The sequence below is a fragment of the Propithecus coquereli genome, unplaced genomic scaffold, assembly GCF_000956105.1.
Source record: "Propithecus coquereli isolate 6110/MARCELLA unplaced genomic scaffold, Pcoq_1.0 Scaffold10, whole genome shotgun sequence".
Taxonomy (NCBI): Eukaryota; Metazoa; Chordata; class Mammalia; order Primates; family Indriidae; genus Propithecus; species Propithecus coquereli.
The window spans coordinates 18,845,192-18,868,597 of NW_012133858.1; the positions used below are offsets into that span (position 1 = coordinate 18,845,192).

General features: G+C 35.8%; 1 protein-coding gene across 1 annotated transcript in view; it reads right to left on the reverse strand.

The window, feature by feature from the left end:
• Positions 1-23,406, reverse strand: part of VPS8 (vacuolar protein sorting 8 homolog (S. cerevisiae)) — a 213,907-nt gene that overhangs the window by 170,004 nt on the left and 20,497 nt on the right. The window contains 12 exon segments of the mRNA XM_012640004.1: positions 682-728; positions 1,157-1,247; positions 2,135-2,170; positions 2,933-3,007; positions 7,890-8,060; positions 11,310-11,390; positions 15,512-15,619; positions 17,179-17,238; positions 17,346-17,499; positions 18,769-18,836; positions 21,257-21,343; positions 22,118-22,242. Coding sequence (XP_012495458.1) covers positions 682-728; positions 1,157-1,247; positions 2,135-2,170; positions 2,933-3,007; positions 7,890-8,060; positions 11,310-11,390; positions 15,512-15,619; positions 17,179-17,238; positions 17,346-17,499; positions 18,769-18,836; positions 21,257-21,343; positions 22,118-22,242 — 1,103 coding nt within the window.

A 23,406-nucleotide genomic window follows, 5' to 3' on the forward strand; every position in this document is an offset into this window, starting at 1 on the left:
TTTTTAGTAGAGACGGGGTCTCGCTCTTGCTCAGGCTGGTCTCGAACTCCTGAGCTCAAACAATCTGCCCGCCTCGGCCTCCCAGAGTGCTAGGATTACTGGCGTCAGCCACTACGCCTGGCCTGGAATATAATTTTTACCAATGCATTTATATCAACAGAAGGGAAGGAATTCCATAGTCAATGAATTCAAGTATAGACCAGGAACAGAAGAATAATATTAAATATTAGCATCAATCATATTAATGCTAATTAATAATAATAACATTAAAACATTAACCCTCTCTGCCACTTCCAGGCAACACAAACATTTACACATATAGTATTTCTCATAATTACAATTAAGTTCATAAAAACTAACAAATGTCAACTTTTTATGGGCTATTAATTCAGTTCAGAAATAATCCAGATGCCAAGGTTTTCCTCCTCCTTTCTGCTGTCTTTTGGCTATTTTACTACTTTACTATCTTCATAAGAGACTGGGCAGGGAAAAAAGAAAAGGGGTTAAGAAGAAATTTAAAAAGTATTTATGATGACACCAGGGAATTAAAACCTGACTTGTTTTTTACACACTCTCTCAATTGTAGCCATTTACCTACTCATACCTGAAGATATTAGCTAATATCGAAAGCAAATCTGTACTACACCCTAGTAAAGACCCTATTATTAATAAAATACTCACCCGGTCTGCAACAACAGCTTTTCGCTTGCTGGCATCTCCTGATAATCCTGTAGAAAAGCAAAATCCATTAAAAAACAAGGTAGTCCACATCTTCAGGAGTGAAACTGTGCGTCCCCTATTCATAACGTGTGCTAACAATACATGTAATTATAACAATCCTTAAGTATCGAAATATTGAATAATATGCCATAATAGAAACACCTCACATCTATCACACCAGAGAACATATCAATGTACTTCCTGTTTGTTCTAACAGTAAATTTTCCTTTTCAAAGAACTGTAAAAGTAACATTTTAATTTTAATACCCTGTATTTGTCATCAACCTTCTTTACTGAAAGTATGTTAGGTTTATTAACATCTTGTTTATAAAATACTTAAACACTCAGTTAAAAGTGTTCTGTGAGTGATTAGTATTATTCATTCCCTCTACTTCAGAAAAACAATGTCTACCACACTGGTATTCTGTCTACTTACCCACTACTGCTTTTGCTTTTCCTTCGTGGAAAGACCATGCAAGAGCCAAGGCTTCTGTAAGACAATCCTGTTTCAGGAGATGATCCACTCTCTAAAATGAACAAATGAGAGATACCAGGCCCCTTTGACCAATCACCAGTCAGAATTCCTAGTCTACCTAATATCTTTCCAGAAGTTGTTCTTAATAGCTAAAACTACTTCAGTAACTATATGAATATCTTATTTCCAAGAAAAATAATTTCTTAAAGGATTGGATAGTACAAAGACTGTAGGGCTAGTACAGAGAGCCACAGGGCCTAAAAATGAAAAAGGGAAATAGCTGGATTATCATTGTAACAGAAATGGCTGGTTATTTATCATGACATCCAGTCCCTCCTTCTTGGTAACGAACCCCAATTTTATTTGATACAGCAATACACCAGCTGAAGGACATTTCTAAGACTCCCTTGGAGCCACTTGGGGCAATGTGACTAAGCTCTGGCCAATGACAAATGGAAGTGTTGTATGGTATTTCTGAGATGTCACCTTAAAAGGTAAGGGCCACGCTTTATTTTCTCTTTCCTCCTTCCTGGAATGTGGACTTAACAGCTGGAGCTCTAGCAACCATTCCGGACTAAAAAATGACCTTGAGACTAGAATTCAAACACAAAGATGGTAGAATGGGACAGCATACTTAAAAGCTCATGGAGCTCCCACACAAGCCACGGACTGCCTACCTCCAGATTGCTTTTACATGAAAGAAAGAAATCTGGTTTAAGCCACTATTATTTTGAATTTTCTAATATATGTCACAAAACCTAGCTCTAACTTATACAATCAGTTTTAGCAAATCAAATACCTAACAATTATAATGGTTTTGATTTATACTTCTGAAATTAAAAAGCACAAATCCAAATAACTTCTTCAGCAAAGTCAAAATAGAGGTGTTAAGATGCTATCAATTTGGTAGTTCTAACACATAAAATTACTTGAACTCACTTCTCTCCAGTTCCTCAGCATCATCACATAAACAGACTGGAAAATAAAGAGAAGGAAATTAAACTGATCATCTCTAACAGACTTGTTTGGGAGACATATTCGTTCCAGTTCCACATCTCATTTCACATCTCTTTAAGTAAAAACATTTCACACTACAGGTAGAAGTGTATCTTAGAATTCAGGTCTTGAAGGACTCACATTAAAGAGTAAATCCAACAAACACTTACAAGTCAGTAAGTCTACAGTCCAAGAAGGAATTAATTCCATGGACAAGGAACAAAAAAGGCCCTAAGCTCATTTCCCTGTACTGAATTGGCAAGATTTTGCTTGAATTTTAATAATGAAGAAATGTTTCTCCATATTAAATTTTTTTTAAAAAAAAGCACAGGAACAATTTTGATATACAAAAAGTTCCTATACCAATGATTCTGTCTCAAAGGCCTCAATGCAGTAAGCTAATGGCCATCTTAATTACATGACAAATATCCATGATTAGGTATCTCTCTGATCATGAAAATATAAATGTGAAGGAAGCTTATGAAAGTATATCCCTAAATCAAGAAAATAAGCATCCTATTGCCTATTAGTCAGTACCTAAACAAAAGTAAAAATATGTCTAAAAGTGAAGGAAATAAATTAATTAACTAAAAATCATGACTACTTAAACACAAAAAGTTTCGGATCATTGCTGATCAATATTCACTCTGCAATGCAGTGCCCTTTTTACCAGCAACCTCCTTCAGCCTCAACTATCCTGATAACACACAAATACCAAAGTCACAGAGTGAAAGAGCTTACTTTTGTCCCCAAATAAAAGATCTGACCACCATAGCTACTGATGGATTGATAACAAGCCTTCTCTCCAACCAAAGCCTGTTAAAGAAAAAATACAAAAAAGGTAAAAATTACGTGCATTAGAAATCTCACAAAGTTTTAAAGAACGTCAACTATAAAGACAACATTTTAGGTCAATATGGTTTCATCCCATAAGTGAGTGGGGAAAAAATGATCAATTGTCAGTTTAACAGTAAAAGTGACAGAAAACACAAAGTCCAAGAAGCAATTCTCTGCTTACATAAATAGCCTTTTTCTTTTTCAGAATAATGTGGAAAAGGGAGGAAACATGCCAACTTCTAAATCTAAAAGGAAACTATTGCATCCTGCCCCTTGTTGGATGACAGGCAGTCATTGCTTCTGGCAATGAATTGGGCTGATTGAAAATGGGACCTCCAAGTTCTCTGAAATAAATATCAACATAAAACACAAGAGGAAACAGGAAGACAACGCAGCATAGTATACGGGAGTCAGCATAGTATAGCGAAATAAAAAAGAAACTCACTGATAAACCTGGGTTGCAAATTTTGGCTCTGCCACTTACACATATTTGTATGATGTTAAATTTCAAACCTCTGACATGTAGTTTTCCCATCTTTGAAAAACCTTACACAGTTTCTCTAATTAAATATGTTAATATTTATAAATCTCCCAAAATATACTTGTCTATAACTGATAGCTATAATAATTTTTCTTAACTTTTTATTGTGAGAATTTTAACATGTATACAAAAGGAGAAAGAATAATAAATCCCTGATTATATCCATCAACCAGCTTCATCAATGCTCAGCTCAACACCAATCTTGTTTCATCTATATTTCTACCATTCCCCTATAACACAGTATAATTTTGAAGTGAATCCCAGATTTTGAATATTTCATTTATAAAAATTCAGTATACATTTTAAAAAATGAGTCCTTTTTAACATAACCACAATTCCATTAACATAGTTTTAAAAATTAACAATCGGATCTCAATATCAAATATCCAATCAGTACTTGGATTTCACATTGTCTCATAAATGTCAGATGTTATTGAGGTTTTTGTTGTTTGTTTTGCTTTTGTACATTTCACTTGTCTGAATCAAAATCCCATCAAGGTCCACACATTGAAGATGGTTGATAAGACTCTTAAGTCTCTTTTAATCTATAGGTTTTGCTTCCATCTCTCTCAATTTTTTATTTCCCTTAAAGTTTATTTGTTGAAAAAAGCTAGAACACTTATTCTATAGTTTCCCACTACTTGGAGTTTGCTGACTGCATCCTCCTGAAATTGTTTAACACGTTCCTGTCTTCTATATTTTCTCTAAAGGAGACTTCATCAGATTCAGAGTTTTGGTTTGTTTTGGTTTTCTGGCAATGCCATTTTAAGTATGATGTTAACTGTAGGATTTTTGTAGATGCCCTTGATTATCAGATTGAAGAAGTTCCCTTCTATTCCTAGTTTGTTCAGTTTTTATCAGGAATGGATATTGAATTTTGTCAAATGCTTTTTCTCTATCTACTAAGATAATCTTATGGTTTTTAAAAATCTACAAACATGGTAAATAACACTGATTTTCAAATGCTAAACCAGCCTTGCATACCTTGGATAAACACCATTTGATCATGATTTATTATTCTTTTTATATAATGCTGGTTTCTATTTGCTAATATTTTGTTAAGGATTTTGTCTCTGCTCATGAGGACATTGGTCTACAGTGTTCTTTATTAGAATGCCTTTGGTTTTATTATCAGAGTTAAGCTAGTCTTACAAAATGAGTTAAGTGCTCCCTTCTCCTCTATTTTCCAAAAGATTTTTGTGTAGAATTGGTATTATTTCTTCCTTAAATGTATTACAGACTCCACCACTGAAGCCTTATGGGCCTGGAGCTTCTTTGTAGAAGGATTTTTAATTACAAAATTAATTTCTTTAATAGATGTATGGCCACTTAATTTTCTATTTCTTTTTTGAGTCAGCTTTGGTAATATGTGTCTTTCAAGAAATTTTTCCATTTCATCTAAAGTTGTTGAATTTATTGGCATAAAGTTCTGTGTTCCTATTAATATTCTTGTGCTTTGATCTGGGAGATACTTAAGTGACTTGAAAACAGTTTGATCCTTTCTGGTCTTGTTTTTAAGATTTGTTAGTGGGGACCAGCACATTTACTCTAGCCCTCATCTTTCCCCACTACTTTTCATTCTAGCTGGTGTAACAAGCACTATTTTCAGCCCTGTGTGAGCACTTAATATGATTCCCTCTAGACCTTTCAAATGGCTCTTTCCCTATCCTTGGGTAGCTTCCTTACATGCATTTGCCCATCAGTAGCCTGTGCATACTCAAGGGGGACTCTTTGATAGTGCTCTCCTTCCCAGTACTCTGCCTGCAAACTCCTCCCACCATTGTCTTCCTGCAGTCTTAGCTCTCTCTTCTTAAGGAGTCCTCCAGTCTCCAACTGGGCTCCTCCTCCCTGAGCCACAGCCCAGAAACTCAAGGCTGGAAGTGAGGACAATCATAGAGCTCAGGTCATTCGTTCCCCAATTTGTCGGAGACTATTGTCCTTCTTTATTGATGTCCAATATCTTGAGAACTGCTATTTCTTTCCTTCCCCTGACTTTTTTTTGGAGTGGTGGGGTAGTTATTTCAGACAGGAGAGTAAATCCAATCCCCCATTATTCCATCTTGACTGAAAGTGCAAGTTCAAAATTTAAGATATTATTTTTTGAGAGAGAGAAGGGTTGACCGGACTAGAGTACAGTGATGTCACCATAGCTCACTGCAACCTCCAACTCTTGGGCTCAAATGATCCTCTTGCCTCAGCCTCCCAAGCAGATGGGACTACAGGTGTGCACCATGCCAGGCTAATTTTTCTATTTGTTGTAGAGACAGGGTCTTATTATGGTGCTCAAAATTCCTGGCCTCAGGTGATCTTCCTAGGCCTCCCAAAGTGCTAGGATTATAGGCATGAGCCACCATGTCCAGCCCTAAGAGTATTTTTAATAACCACTCAAACACAAGGAAATATCTAAGTATGGGACAGTAATTATCATTACTTTAGTGAATTCTATTGCACTACCATTTCTTATTCTTTTTTTAAAATAAGGGGGCTGGAAGACCCTTTCATATATATTTTATACTATGACTATGAGGAAGATTTGAGCAGAGCTTACACATCATGCTGTAGTCTGTGAACTAAAATAAAATCTTAAGCCCCCCCAACCAACTGAATGGGTCCCCTCCTGGCCATGGGGACTCTAGAAATACCCTAAAGCTGAGTTATTGGCCATAAGAAGGAAGGTCAGACATGCCTCCTCATACTCCCTTTCCTCTTTAGAGATATCCTTTGTAACTCATTAACGGGCCTAAAGCTACGCAAGACAAAGCTTAAACCACACCTGCAGGTCATCAATTTACTTAACAGATCACTTGCATCAGAGTATCTGTCCAAGGGCTTGTCTCTGATTAACAGATTTCCTTATCTTAACATTTCAAGCCTTTAGACAAAGCTTCATTTCTTTAACCAATTACAAATGAAAGAATCTTTAAATGCACCTATAAACTGTAATTTCCTGCTTGGAGATGTCCTGCCTTTTGGGGCCAGACCAATGTACACCTTCCATGTATTGATTTATGACTTTACACGTAATTCTTATCCCCACGAAATGTATAAAACAAAACTGGAGGCTGGGCGTGGTGGCTCACGCCTGTAATCCTAGCACTCTGGGAGGCCGAGGTGGGAGGATCGCTCAAGGTCAGGAGTTCAAGACCAGCCTGAGCAAGAGTGAGACCCTGTCTCTACTAAAAATAGAAAGAAATTAGCTGGACAACTAAAAATATATAAAAAAAAAATTAGCTGGGCATGGTGGTGCATGCCTGTAGTCCCAGCTACTCGGGACGCTGAAGTAGAAGGCTTGCTTGAGCCCTGGAGTTTCAGATTGCTGTGAGCTAGCCTGACACCACAGTACTCTAGCCCAGGCAACAGAGCAAGACTCTGTCTTGAGAAAAAAAACAAAACACAAAACTTGAACCCAACCACAGCAAGACCACTTACTTGCTCAAGGCTTCTTGGGTGTTGTTCTCTGGGCCATGGTCACATATATGCAGTTCAGAATAAACCTCTTTAAATTATTTTACAGAGTTTGGGATATTTTCCTTTGACAAGTCACTCATTAAATATGACCATCATTACTATTTTTTTTTCCAAGAAATTACTCACGGAAGTTTCACAATAGTCTAAATTTCCTACTTAAAGATGAGTGGTTTAGGAAACAAGATCACAATTCATATTTAACTATAAACTGTATAGATTGCTTAAGGCCATTATTGTAGTTTCTTATAATACAATAAAATTAATACTTAAGTTCAGAACTCTTGCTATGTCTTCCTTCTCTCTAGGCTCCTACATTTCATATATCCTATAGAATTTCACCTATTCCTAAAGAATCTTCTTTCTCTCAAAGCTGTCTTTGCCGGTAAGTGCCCACAGTATGTATCTGTTCAAGCCTTTACCATATCATGCAAATATTACTACATAGGCTGTATGTCTCTAGTTATTTATCCCTTAAATCTATCAGGTTTACTGCCACCAGATTAAACTTTGTAAAATATTTTGATTTTATAATTTCTTTCTCACAAATTTTTCATTTCACTTCATTATTTTACTATAAAAGTTAAAACTCTTTGGTATTAACGTTAAATTAGACACATTTCTGAATAGAAATTAATAGGAATTACCACTTTAGCTTACACCCTTGAATAATTATAAACACATCCACAACTACTTCAACCTACTTTTAAAGAAAAACCTCAAAATAGAAAGATAACTCCACAGAATTCCTATTTCTAAACAAACAAACAACCCCCCCCAAAAAAAAAACAAAAAAACACACAACAAGATATCAAGTTTATCAAAGCATATATCAAGATAACAGGTTACCCTTACCAGTGCCTGGCTAACATTTCCTCCAGTGGCTAGTGATTTGAAATGGCTGCTGTTATAGACCAGCTGAACTTCTGAGATTTCTACTGTTTCCAATTCCTCTTGAGTTTGCCGATCAATCACGTGCAACTTCTCTACACTGTCTAAGAGCACAATTGTGCGTGAGTTTATCCACTGCAATTCAAGCATACAACAAAATAAAAGTGAGGCCCAACCCACATCATCATTCCAGACAAGAAGAGAGCTTGGCCACTCTGTTAAATTACACTGAGGACCTTATCCACTAAATAACTTACATGGCAACACAATCACAGCAAGAACTACTCAGTGACAGCCCAGAGAACAGTAGGTACACAAGATACTACTGAGTTTTGACGGTGTTAAAATGACACTTACATAGTGTAAAAGAAGACTAAGCCCTGTAATAGACAGATTTTAGGCTATATTGGTTTTTATAAAAATTTTTTAAAAGCACATTGGCACAAATGACATTAGCATAGTGACAAACTGCATTTCTAGTTTTTATGATATTAATGAAAAAAAGGGAAAATTAAACCTCATAAACCTAGCTGGTCAAAGTATTGAAGCAATACATATTTTAAAATAGGAGCTACTTAAAAAGTATATTTCCTTAAAAGCTCCCTAAAAATTATGAGAGAGTTTTCTGCTCCTTCTATCTCTCTGCATCTTCTGAATTTTCTTTAATAAGTGCTATTATAATTGTAAAAGTACTAATGTAACAGAAGTAAGGGCCTGAAAAAGTGCAAAATGTATTACAAGTTGTCTTTCTAACCACCCCCCATACTTTTTGGGAATTAAAACCTGCATTCCTGACTGAGGCCAGTAATCAGAGGGCCAGGGGAGTGTCCTTTGTTCTTTGTACCACAGGAGATGGCTCACAGACTGTCTTCACCAGAGATGCTACAGTTAAACAGCAGTAGCCCGAAGCTGAAAACTCCCTTTAAAAACTCCATATTTCTGCTTATAGATAAGACAGTGGTACTTTAAGCTGGCAAATTAATAAAATTTTCTTTTCTTTTCCTCAAACCACTTGTCCTGTTCTTCTAATGCTGTCTCGGGGACAAATGCCAAACTTTAAGTAACACTAACTTAATAGTTTAAAAAATCTTCTCAAGGATGTCATTTTGACAAATTTCTTGGGTTATGTATAAAATCAGATTTCTTATTTTCAAATTTTTTTTTAGAAAGCTCAATCCTTCCCCAAGAAATAAATGAAATCTTCAAATCTTAAAATCTGCTCGATTAGTATTCAAAAGTAGCCAGAACAAAGTGCTTCCCCTGCACTTTCTCTCTGATATTCATGTCTGTTTATTTATATGCCTATTCCATGTTATCAGAGATTTGCATAATGCCATATCAAAGATGACAAAACTGGTGGACAGATTTTCTTTTAACATATACTACACATAATACTCTATTAATAATGTATAGGGCCACTATAAGGGAGGGGTTTGTTTCCCCCACCTTCCAAAATACTGCTCAGAAAACAGGGAGTTTGATGTGCAAATCTTTTACAAAGAGTTCTTACAAGGTCCTCTCTTGATTACTTAGAAAAACAAAATTTAGGAAAGACACATTAATTTAGCCTTCTCCACCATAATCAGTGCTGGTTTTTCAGTCACCTGGCTAAAAGAAAGAGAGAGAATGAGAGACAAGGAACCTTAATGAGTTTAGTAATTATTCCTGAGATTAGACCCTCACAATTGCCAAGTGCTGACATTATTGTAAACAAGCCTTTTAAAGGTAATTTATAAAACAATGCAATTAACGGTCACATCATGGATATGTCACAGGACAAATGAAAACACCAACTGTCCTACTGTTAGGAGAATGGCTACTTGTGGTTGGGGAAAAATGTTCCAGTGACATACTCAAATGCAGATTTTAAAAGTACTGTATCTCAAACATCTCAAACAGAAGTGATAATGATGTGTTAGATGATTTAACAAGGGGTTCTGGTGATGACAAAGACACTGATGTCTTATAAGCGTCTGAACAAAATTACTTCATGAAATGTGCATGGAAAAAATCATTATTTCTAAAACAGTAGTCAGTCTATATGTGAGTTTAAAATGCAATGTGCAACTAAATTAGCAAATCATGTATTATAAAGAAAAGATCTGACTATTTCAGTAATATCCTGAAAAATTATATATTATCAAGTTAGAGAAAAAACAGTTTTAGTCTTTTTACTGGAAAAATGAGGGATGGCCTGTGAAATAAAAATAAAATCCTAAACCTAAGCCCTCTACTAACTGAATAGACCCCTTCAGCCAAAGAGACCCTACAAACAGCTTAAAACTGAGTCCCCAGCCGCGATGGGATGGGAGAGAGGAAGCACAATTACATGTGTCTGATTTCCCTTCATAAATATTCATGACTCCTCCTATAGTTTGCTAAATATGTATATTTGACTACCCTGCTCAGTATAAAATCCTGTTCCCTTTTGTCTCTCCTTTGAAGCACGTGTGTCTGGCTTCTGGGCCAGTCTCTGCTTCCCAATCTGCTGGAATGGGCACCCAACAGGTTGCTACCCTTCATGAGAAATACAGCTCTCCTTTTTCCAAAGTATAAGCCTTGTTAATTTTTTTTTTAGTTAACAGCCTTATATTTAGAGTTGCCTATGTTCATGCATATATAGAATGTCTCACAGATATTGATGTTCTAAAAGCATTAATGACAGAAGCCTAGAAATATAATTATACTACTCTCAAAATTAGCACACTATTTGGAAAAGAGATAATAAAACTTGATACAAAAAGAAATCTTTTTTTTAAAAAACAAGAAGTTTCTCAGGCCTGAGATGCACAGTATAGAGAGAACTCTGCAAAGTTTTTAGCCACAAGAAAAGAAGAGGTTACACAAACAAGACCAAAGGACCAATTAAGACAAGCTCAGAAATATAAAAGTGTGTTTATAGAGAAAGCAGGGCAATGATCCTGAAGAAAACCATCTAAATTCTTTCCAACCCAAACTCTCTTTTGAGCCAATCAAGACATTAAAGAAAACTACTGGTCCTGCTAGTGTTCAGCAGGACATAAGGCTGAAAGGCAGTAATTATGTCACATTACACCAAATTCAGATTTATTCAAGCAGGACTTCACTTCTGTCCACATTTTATATGATCCTAAAGGTCATGGTTCATGACACAAACCTAGATGGTAAGCCTACTACATACCGAATATGGTACAGTCTATTGCTCCTAGGCCATACACCTGTACAGCATGCTAGTACTGAATACTGTAGGCAACTAACTGTAACACAATCGTAAGTATTTGTGTATCTAAACATATCTACACATAGAAAAGGTACAATAAAAATAATCCTGGTAGATTTAATACACCCTGAATTCAGAACAATTACATAAAATAAAGGGGGATATTTAATTTGAATAATACTCACAGTAAAGTTGATGAGGTCATAGTACAGGTGAAGGTGCTTTTGCTTTGTAACATGTATTGCTCCAGATTCATCTCTCTTAACCTGATGATGAAATAAAAACAATCTAAATATTGTTTATTGTTTGAGTGACTTTTTAAGTTACTTAATTATACTCCACCTAGAGCAGAGCATAATTCTCATTCAGTATGGCAAGCCAAAAGTATTGGTAATTAAAGAAACTATTATACAAATGAAAAAAAAAAAAATCATTCACTCCATAATTTGTACCAAAATCCAAGGCGTTATCTGGCTAGTGGTCTAGTTGTCAGTATTAATACAATTTTAACTCTTTCATAATTCAGAAAAAACTAACTTTATCACATCAATGACTACATTTAGCTAGAGTGAAAGTATAAAATGGGATTGGTGACATGGTATGATGAAGTCCAAGTTCATTAAAGAAAAGACACTACATTGACAAAACTAGATTTTTCTGAACTATACCACTGTAGCTCAAACAGCCCAAAATTTCCCAAAAGAACTTCATGTCAATATTTTATTTATATATTTATACACATATACTCTATAAACCTCGATCATCCTTATAATTTGCTTTCTCCACTTCTGCACCAAGGTAATAGAACACTGAAGAAAGATAAAGTACAAGATACACCTGATCACCTAAAATTCATGACATTCGATTCAACCTGGGTTTTCTTGCATACTCTCTATGGTAGTGGTCTAGATGCCTTTCCCTTTAAGTCCCAATTCCTCTTTGCCTTCTAATCCCATCACTTATAGTGCTGATGTTACCTGATACCTTATCAAAAAAGTGGGATCATTTAATGAGGGCCCTTCATGTAGTCCTATCTTCACTAAATTGCTTCCCCCATAAGAAAGGATGCTCTGGTAAAATGATCATGGCATCTAGAGCTACACGTTTAAGTTTCACTATTATAGCTGTGTGAACAAGGGCAATCACTTATTCTTTCTCAGTTTCTTCATCTATAAAATGAAAATAAGATAGTACCAAATTGTCCTATACGTTGCATATGTTGAAATAGTATTTCACAAACTGAAAAGATCAATGACAACATTACCTATTCCTCTAAGATTTTCTAAGTCCTTTCTAAAAAAAAAAAAAAAATCGCTTCACCTATATACAGTTACGCATCACTTAACAATGGAGACACATTCTGAGAACTGTGTCCTTAGCGATTTTGTCATTGTGCAAACATCATAGAATGTGCTTACACAAACCTAGATGGTAAAGCCTACTACATAGCTAATATGATAGTCTATTGCTCCTAGGCTATACACCTGTACGCATGCCATTGTACTGAATACTGTAGGCAACTGTAACACAATGGTAAGTATTTGTGTATCTAAACATGTCTAAACATAGAAAAGGTACAATAAAAATAAGGTATTATAATCTTATAAGAACACTGTGGTATACGTGGTCCATCATTGACCAAAATGTTGTTATGCAGTGCATGACTGTATACTCTAGATCCTACTCCTCGCCATCGACTGTTTAATGTTACCCCTTTCTTGATAGCATATTTAATCACTCCTTTCTAAGTGCCCTTTTCCTTTTGCTCTCAAACATGTTTTTCTCTTCTCCACTTTCAAATAAAAAAAAATTTTAAAAACTCTTTCCTTGATTTACTTTTAAAAGATAATATTTAACCACACTCTCTCTCACAACCAAACACTATGATTGTATGAGTTTGCTCATCAGAATACCCTTAACAATGCTCTACAATCTAGCTTCTATCTCCAGTATACTGACAATCAGTGCTCTGAAAAGTTTCTAATGAAACACTTCTTGATATGTTCAGTGGTCCTTATCTTTCTTGATCTTACATTGGCATTACCCCAAAATTGATATTGTCCCAGAAGCCTTCCTTCTTTGTCCTCTGTGTGACACCATACTGTCCAATTTCCTCTTCTACCTATGTGTATTTGTAGCAATCTCCTTTCCTGCTTTGCTTTTTTTCCTCTCCCTTGCATGACTGCCCACCAAGGTCATATATGCTCTAGCTTTTGATTTCAGAGGTTCAACTACATTCTCTATCCTGGAATTCTCATTTGCACTCCAGACCTGGATTGCTATCCTCTTGTCGGACATCCCCTGATACCACACTTGAGAGTCCCACCTTCACTTCCAACTCAACACACTGAAATCTTCCATAATCAACTTCTCCCCAAATAATATTCCTTTGAATATTTCTTGATTCTAATATGCAAATTCAGAAATGTTTTGTTCATGTCCTTCAGTCCCTAGATACAATATGATGAGAAGCCTTGTCTTTCAAAGTATCATCCCTTAACTCTCACTGCAACCAACCAACCTTGTCTAAACACCTCTTACCTGCTGTATTACAAGAGAAAAACCTTCAATTTCTCCCTTACCTTCTATAATCTATTCTTTTTATAGTTTTAGACTGATCTTCCTAAAATATCACTTTAATCTCATCTTTAGTACCTATGATGGCTCCCCATTACCAATTCAGGCCAATCATTATATAACCTAGATCAAGGGTTAGCAAATTTTTCTGAAAAGTGCCACACAGTAAACATTTTAGGCTCTGCAGACCATACAGTCTCTGTCACACCTACTCAACTCTACCACTGTAATGAAAAAGCAACCATAAATAATATATAAGCAAATGGGCATGACTGTGTTCCAATAAGACTTATTTACAGAAACAGATGGCTGGCCAGATTTGGCCCATGGGCCATAGTTTTTCAACCCCTAACCTAGATCCACCCCAAATACTCAATTTTATTTTCCACCATAGGTTTCCCCCTATTATTAATTCTATAGACATTTGTTAAAGCCTCTACTATATACAAGCACTGCTCTAGTGGCTAGAAATATAACAGTAGAGTTGGTCTGTAGACTTCTTGTCTACTGAGGAAAAAAAATACTAGATGACTAACTTAAAAAGTGCTGAATGTTATCAAAGGAGAAAGGTCTTACAGGCCTTCGTGTATGTGGCAGGAGGCACTGACTTGGTTCAGGAGATCAGGTAAGGCGATTTTAATCATGAGCTAGGACACAGTGGAAAAGAGCAGAGAGCTGTTTTGGTAGGCACAATAGCATATGTAAAGCACTGAGGCCAGAGACTAGTTAGAAAGTTACTGCAGAGTCCCGGCTAGAAACATACGTGGTTTAGACTAGAGAAACAGCCATGGAGGAGACAAAAAGGGAGGTGGTCAAGAGATTTTCGAGGTAGAGTCAACAGAACTTGGTGATAAAACACATATGAAGGGAAAAAGGTACTATTAATAAAAGGCAACTCCTAGGTTTCTGGCTGGAGAAGCTAGGTAGACAGCAGTGCACTCACTTCACTGAGCTAGGAAACCCGCAAAGAGATTACACAGGCACACTCTTACCTCTGTGACTTCAGTTCACCTCATTTCCCCCAATATGCCTACTCCCTCTCTCAGTATCGGCTGTATATCCATTATAAATCTATCCACGGCCTCTCTAGTCCATACTAATTTCTTCATACTCTGAATTTATATCAACTTTCAATTCTCATCACATGGTTCAATCCTTAAACTATTCTCTCTGGTAGCAATAAATGTACTGGTTTTGCTTTTCAAACAATATTATAAGCCATGCGTACACCTTCCCTAATTGCTTCTTGTGCCCATCACAGTGCAGAGAACAGTAGGTTCTCAATTATACTTGCTCTCTATCTAATAAATATGCATGTTATCTATGTAGATAGGTAAACCAATACATACACATTCACATTCATATGTTTATACATACACATAAACCATTAATTATCTGTCAGTCAAAGCAGACAAAACTGAGAAATAAACTATGAATGGTTATGGAGCTAAGGGTAACTGGGGTTTTTTTCATGTTAACCATTAAAACTTAAATAAAAATTAAACAGGTCACTCTCTCTCCAAAGACTTATGGATTAAAATACATTTTTTTTTTTTTTTTAAAGACAGGGTCTCACTCTATTACCCTGGCTGGAGTGTAGTGAGGTGATCATAGCTTACTACAGCCTTGAACTTCTGGGCTCAAGTGATCCTCCTGATTCAGCCTCCCAGGTAGCTGGAACTACGGCACTACAGGCATGTGCCACCATGCCTGGATAATTTTTTTTTTATTGATATAATATTAAACTACTAATGAAGCAGGGAAAAAAATTATGAGAGACTTATAACAGACCTAGCATACTGGAACTTACCAATAGAAAATGAACGACATCTCCTCTGCAGAAGGCAAGCATGGGATTCACATAATTATGCACTGCCACAAAGTGCCAGGCCAGCAATGGAACACTGGAAGGATCCATCTAAGTGAGGAAAACAAGAAAAAATTTACCATGATTAAGAAACAGGAGGACAAAGAGAAAACTCTGGTTAAAAACAGCCTCTGACTAGAGTTCTTTGAGAAAACTTTTCCCAAGTTCTCATAAAAATTCTATTGAAGCAAGACTGACTGGGAAGTGTCACAGAGGAACTCTCTGGGTTGATGGTAATGTTCTATATCTTTATAGGGATTTGGGTTACGAAAGTATATGCATTTGTCAAAGTGCAGAAAATGTACACTCCAGATTTGTACATTTCATATGTAAATTTTACATCAAAGGAAAAACTAAACAAATATTAAACTCTAGCTAATGATATGCATGCTGAATATTTAGGAGAAAGAGTACTGGTTTCTGTAATTTACTTTGAAATACATAACAAAATAGTGTAGTTGGATGAGTGGGTAGAGAGATGGAGAGATGGACAGATATGTAATAAAGAAGGTATAGGAAAATGTTAATAGTAGAATTTAGATGGTAGATATACAAATGCTCAATGTAAAATTCTTCCAACCGGTCTACTTGTTTGAATTAGAAAAAATACCAATAAAAACATATAAAAAGAAGCAAACACATACCACCATGACATAAACCTAAATTAGCCAATGGAGCTAACCTAAGAAATGTTAATGGCAATCTAAGCAAGTTTTGCCATCTAAGAGGACAGACTTGCTTCTCCCGTGGGGCCCAGAGATACACAGGGCACCAACAAGAAAACAAGAGTGATCTCGCTCAGTATAGGGGCTGCTTTCTGAACTAGCCAGAGTCCTATACCATCATTCACCATCCCATCCCATCAATACCTCTCCTCATATATACACTGGAAGATCACAACTTTCTGAAAACACCCAAGCAGGAAAGAGCGGGGGAAACTGGGGTATAATAACACATGCTGGGAAGTATCATCCCCCAAAGTAAAATATCAGAGGCAGAAGCCAAGGAAAGCATATATAGTAGCCATTTATGTTGGGGTGTACTCTATCAGTACACAGTGGGGTACACTCTATCAGTAGTTCCATATCAAAGCAGGAGAGAATAAGCATAATCCTGTCCCAGTGCGGCAGTCACACAAAAACAAATGTCTTTCAAACATTGAAAATCAGGGCTCAGACTCACTATATCAACTTAGCCTCCAGCTTTAAATCCAATAAGGGAATTGTACTGCACTCAAAGGGCAGTGAATGAAGCCAGGAAAATCCATGCATGAAATTAGGTGTGACCATAAAGTGCCAGGGCAGCAATACACAGACACTGTCAAATTGAGGTTAAAAACAAAAACCAGTTATATGCTGTTTATGATAGAAAAACTTAAAATGATAAAAATAGAAAAGTACAAAATTTCATGATCCCCAGGACATTGTTTAGTCACCAGCTTATGCTGCTTTGGTCACCTTAAAGCAAGTCCAGACAATGATCTTTGGAGCACTGACTTTCATTCTACCTAGTTTTTTGACAATTTCACAGAATTTGCCCTTGCAAATCATTTCCCTCAACCTCCTGACATGGTCCCTCCTTTTCCCAATAAGATGGAGAGGTTTACTCACCCGACCATAGGGAAAAGTCATCCATACTTTCAACGATGGTTTCAATCCAATGACCAGTATCTTAGGAGAGAAATATAATTTATGTTCAATATTTGCCTCGAAATTTTCAAATTTTTTGTATTCAAAGCCTCTGAAAGTCACGAGTTTCACCATCTAAATATACCTACCTTTGTTAAGGAAGCCATGGCCAATAATGAAAACTGTGTGATGGGATGATCTTTCAATTCAGGCTTAGAATGCAGAGGCTCAATACAGCAAACTTCACCCTTGGAACCACTGAAGAGACATCTAGATTCACATGTTCTCACTCCCATCACTCTCCTGAAAATGCAATCCAAAAATTCACAATCAATTTAGCAATGATTCAAGTCACTATCATCCTTAACTTAGACTACTTTAATAGCCTCCTAACTCCTCCTTTTACCCCCAACAATCCAAGCTCCACAAAACAGCTGCATGATCTTTTTATTACACAGGTCAGATCAATCACTCTTCCACTAAAAACGGTCCACTGGCTTGCCATCATACATAAAATAAAATCTCAACTCTTTGGCCATGTCTTAAAAGGCTATGCTCTGGCTCCTGCCTTCATTCCTCTCCCACTACAGTGTATTTGACAAAGTCATGCTCCAGTCACACCTGCCTTCTTTCCATTGCTCCAGCAGGCCCAGTTTGTGCCCACCTCAAAGCCTTTGTGTTCAAATGTGCCTCTGCCTGGAACACTTCCTCCAGATCTTTGCACTTGTTGACTGGCTCATCATTCAGGTCTTTTTTCAAACGTCACCCCTTCTGAGAAAGGCATTCTTGAATTATTCCCAAATGCTCTCTAGCACAATGACCTGTCTTCTTTGTGTCGTCACAGTACTCATACCTATCTGATGTTATTTCATTTATGTGCTGGCTTGCTATTGGTCTCCTTACCCTCGCCACAACTAGAAAACAAATTCTATTAGACTAGGAACCTTGCCTGGTTCACGGCTATAACTCCGGTGTCTAGAAAGGCCTACATATAGGAGATGCCCAAGAAACATTAGCTGAATAATGAATAGTACCTTTTCAGAAATTACTTTTTGCTCAATGTTGTTAGAAGCTATGAGAAATATAAGAAACAAAGATAGCACTGCTATTAAACTTGAAGAATTTATGGAAACATACAATGAATATTATGTTCTACTTTTTTAAAAAACTCAGCTTCATAAATGTTCTTCTATGTATCTAGACAGTCTTTGTTCTTATTTAAAGAGCAAACAAGGCCATTCTCAGGCAATAAAAACCTTTTTACAGCTGTACATTACAATTATAATCAACTAGGCCTTGAACCTAAACCAAAATTACTGAGCTACTACACAGCAGAGTAGCTCAGAATACTGGTTACCAAGCTTGACAGCAAATAAGACCTACTGAGATAAAATTTTGGAAGACCTGGCCCAGAACCCCATATGTTCTACAAGTCTGCCCAGGTAATTGTAATACACAGCCATAATGTATTCTCAATCACACGGGCTTTCAAGACCTCTTCATGTTCAATTTCAAATCATGAAACCAGAGCTAGTCTTTTCATTTGTCAACAAATGTCCATTGGTCTCTTACTTAAATGTCAATTCAAAAACAGAGCCTCCGCTGTCGTTGCAAATTGCGAGAGTTGGATCATCTGTAAACTAAACAGAGAAAGAATTTATTTCTTGTAGATATTTAAATATCTAGTTAAGTATTAAGAAGAGGGAAAAATCAGAGAATATTGAAAATCTATAATATATACACTTAATAGCATTTGAAATCACCTAAACTAGATTCAGCTCATCACTCTAAACATACAAACTTACCTTGATTTAGAATAAAAATGGTTCGCTATCGTTACAAAAACTAGGGCTTTCAAAAAGCAAAACCACCTTTCATCAGAATAAAAGAAAAATACAAACTATGATTGATTAAAAAAAACCCAGTGTTCTCACATTAACTTTTTCTAACTTACTATTAAATGAATAGGATCCTTTGGGTACATTTGCAGTTGTCTAGTTTTCAAGAATAAAGACTCAGTAAAAGATACTTGGTTATCTTTGGGAAATAAACTTGTCTGACTATGCTTTCTGAATAACTAAAGAGCTAATTCACTATATTAAAAACATTTTAAACTTTTTATGTAACTCTTCCGAAAAAGTGCTACCTCCTTGACCTTTTTCCAAGAATTTACTTCAGTTATTACTACTTAACCTGGAAACTCAGAATAATAAATAAATAATATTCACAAAGACAGTCCCAAGGTCATATGCTGCACGACACAAAACGGAATAATGAACTTGCATCATTTACAATGACTAGCCTCCCTCAGCCCAAAGGCTGATGAACCATCCGAAATGGTATGCCTCATGCTTTCACTCAGGGACGGCTGAGGTACAGGAGGCCCCTGTAAAATTATTCTTCCTCAGCCCACATGTGGGTATAGTAAAGAAGTCTGACACTTTTGCTCCCAAAGCCTAGGTGAGCAGTTGCCAAAGTGGGAAGCCTGTAACCTAGGGGTGTGCATGAGAGTGTAGGAGTGTAGAAAAAATAATAGAATTCATATTTCTGTTTAATTTTCTATTTCTTATGTATTTGCTTTATAATGTACATAAAAATTAGTATAGTAGTACATTTATAGAATTATACACGTGCACACACACACCTCTATAAAGGATGCAATCCCAAATTGTCATTGATGGGATACAGAGTTAAGTTTGGAAAACAATTAACAACTGGCTGTTGTCAATCCAAGATTTCAGAAGTATTCAATCATATTCTTTCTCTAATGTCAGTGTCTGCATGCACCACCTTCATCACCATTCCCAAGCAGCACAATGGTTCCTACTACTATGCTTTTAATCTCAGCTGCATTTTTTTCTCTGTCTTTATATTCTTTTGTTTCTTATTGTTTTTCCCACTAACTCTGGGATTTTTTTATGCTAAAGGATTGGCCTTTTATAAACAACACCAACTAGTTATTCCTTTAATCAAACATTTATTGAGCAGCTACGATGGGTAGAACACAAAAATAAATGACTGACAGATTCTGATTCAAAGATCTCAATCTATTAAGAGAGAGAAGACGTATATAAGCAACTATATAGAAGTTGGCATATGCTATATGAAAAGAGGACAATGTAAATTACCATAATGTTCTGAAAGAGGAGAAATTCTCTCCACTTTTACTTGTCTTGATTGTTTTCATTGTTACTAAATGCTTCAATGATGCTTTGTCACAAAAGACTTTTCTGTAACTAACCTATATACAGACATTTAAACTCCAGATGCTTGCAGACTTTAAAAAGCATACGTATGGATGAGAGAGCTCTGCACAGCTAAGCAACAAAATGTGTACATGATTAAAATCCAGAAGATCTGATTTTAGACTTCCCTAGTTACAATTCTTTACCTTTTATGCTTCTGAACATGGGCCTGACAGTATGCAAGAATCAACGTCCACATTGTAGTTATAAATAAAATCTGTTACTTAAGTCAGTTTAATTTTTTCAGGCCTATAAGGAGAAAGCCAAGACTAGGATCTTAATTTTTTCACTTTAGAAGCCTGAAAGAAAATAAACCAATAGATTCATTTCTAAACATAATCCAAATGCTGCTTCTTTCACAATTGGTGCCTTGAACCTCATGCAACTTGCAACAAAAGGTGACAGAGCACACTACCTCAGCAATAAAATTTTGGCGGACTAAACCAAGGTAAAAAGACCTTTTACAATCTCCATATGAGTTTCAGCAGGGTGCTGCTTGTCTTTACTGCCAACCTCCAGTCTAGGACCACATCAATTTGCCCTTTTTGCTGCTATATCTATTAGACTTCAACACAACTTGAAGTTAAATATTTCCATACTAGCCCACCTCTTTTTTTTAATTTGGGAAAACATCACATGGGGCTAGTCAAATAAAAGATAGTTCAAGATTAAGAATTCTATTAATAAAGTAGCGTTCGGCTTCATGTTAAATACATTTTTTAGACTTCTGATTATCAATACAGAGAAATTTACTTTAAAATAGACACAAAGGCATAATAATAGAAATTATTAGAAAAAGAAAACAAAGCTATTACCTTGATATGCAATATTGCTGTTCCTGGAGGATGAGCATCTGTTATTGATCTTAGAAGTTTTCCACTGGCCAAATCCCACATGGTGATCTATAAGACAACTAAGTGCTTTAAAAACAAATTTATTGCTATTTTTTTGGACTTAAGTATCCTGTCTTCTGGCTGAAATAATCTATTCCTGGTCTATAAACATTACAGGCAAAGGACTATAAAGTTAAAACATACCTAAAGGGTACAGATCCATTAAAGCACGAAGCCTTTATTCCATCCTCATCTACCCCTCATCATCCTGCCCAACCTACTTTTCCTTTTAGATTTTAAATGTTGTTCTTATGCTGAGAGGTAAAAGAAATTTCTCTAATAAGTCAATCTATTTAGCACTGGTAAAAATTATAGGGAAGGCTTACTGCCAAACCAGCTAGTGATGCAGAAATCAGAAGATGGGAAAAACCATAACCTATTGCCAGTTTCAGAAGTGGAAAGAAAGAAACAACAAAGTAGTTCTCCAAGAACACAACAAGAATACAGAAAGCAGAATATAGTATATCTAAAAAGCAGCCACAATTACTTACTTTTCCATAAGGAAGGACATTTTACATTATGTCCTGGTTGGATTATGAAAGCTACTTACTCAAATAGACACAGGAATTAGGATATAAAAAATTACAGACTCTGGGTCAGTCAATAACAATTATTTAAAAATCTGAACAAGAGAGAAGTCAGATTGAGCAATCTCAGGTTAGCTCCACAGATGTATCACTTCATAACACATGTTTTGGTCTTCAAAATATTGATCTAAAGAGAACAGTTTTTAAAAATTGATTTTAACACTGTCTCATGGATAAAAGAAAGTTCACATCTTACCTGACCTTTAGCGAAGCCACAAAGGAGTCTTGAGCAGTCATTGTTGATACTGAGGGCAGAGATGGCTCCATACTGACCTCCAACACTAGTGCTCCCCAGACAGAGTCGCAAAGCTTGATTCTGATCTAAAGCAGTTTGTAAAGTCAAGGGAAAGAAATGGAAGTGAATAATTATATACAGTAAAGGCATGTTTTCAAAGACTTGGTAGGTGGCAAGAATCAAAAGTAGCAGATGAAGTCACATTCATTTTTAAGAATACTTATTAAACATATAATAGATGCTGGGCATTGGATTAGACACTAAGATACAGAAAAAAAAACAAACAAGATTTACAAGGAAGTATAATACAGAACTTGCTAATGATAAGCCAAAAAACCTATAAGAAATCTGTAACTTCTTGAACAAACCAACTATTTTTCATCTGTCTCAGCCTAGAATTGTATTTATTGCTGTTTTCAAGATGCAAAGTTACAGGGAATATCATCTTCTTTTAAAATAACTTTAAAACTTCAAAAATCAAAATGTATTAATTTAGAATTTAGCTGAAATTTACATTTATATTATCCATGAAGAAAAGGTTTACTAAGCAAATTAACAGTGCAAAAAAAATTACAGAGTAAACATTTAAACTACTTCAGAAAAGTATTTCAAGCATCAACATTTGATAAGCTAAAAGCAAGTAATTCAAATCCCTATTAGATTAAGTTCTTTAAGGGCAAGGATCTTGCCTTAATGACCTCTGATTTCTCCAAGAGGTACTCAAACATTTATTAAATTTTATTATCTAATAATTAAAAGAAATTCCTCTAGGGCTTCTCCTAGACAATACTTATTTTGTATCAAGTTCATTATTGTATCCACTTAAAAACAATGAGATAAAAATTTAAATGTAAGAAGGCATGGCTACAAAGTATAACTATTTAGAAAAAAGAAAACAAAACACCATACTTCTACAACCTGGAATATTCTCAACTCCCCTAGCACTTGTTTGTGCCTCCCTTAACTATTTACATGCAAGTTTTGCATCTACATGCAAGTTTTGGTACCCCTCTCTGAGCGATAAGATGATGAGTGAATTAACACTCCTAGAATACCTCGCTTGGTTCCTTGCATTCAGAAGGCATCTGACAATCATCTTAACAGCTTTCACATTTGCAAACCTCTCTTCTTTAAGTAAATCTAGTTATCAGAAAGAGTCTAAAGACATTCATTCTCAGGTCTAGGGAATAATATTAAGTCAGTCCTTTTGTCCATCCAAAGTGAATACTGTCAGAGTATTTTTCTGTGTT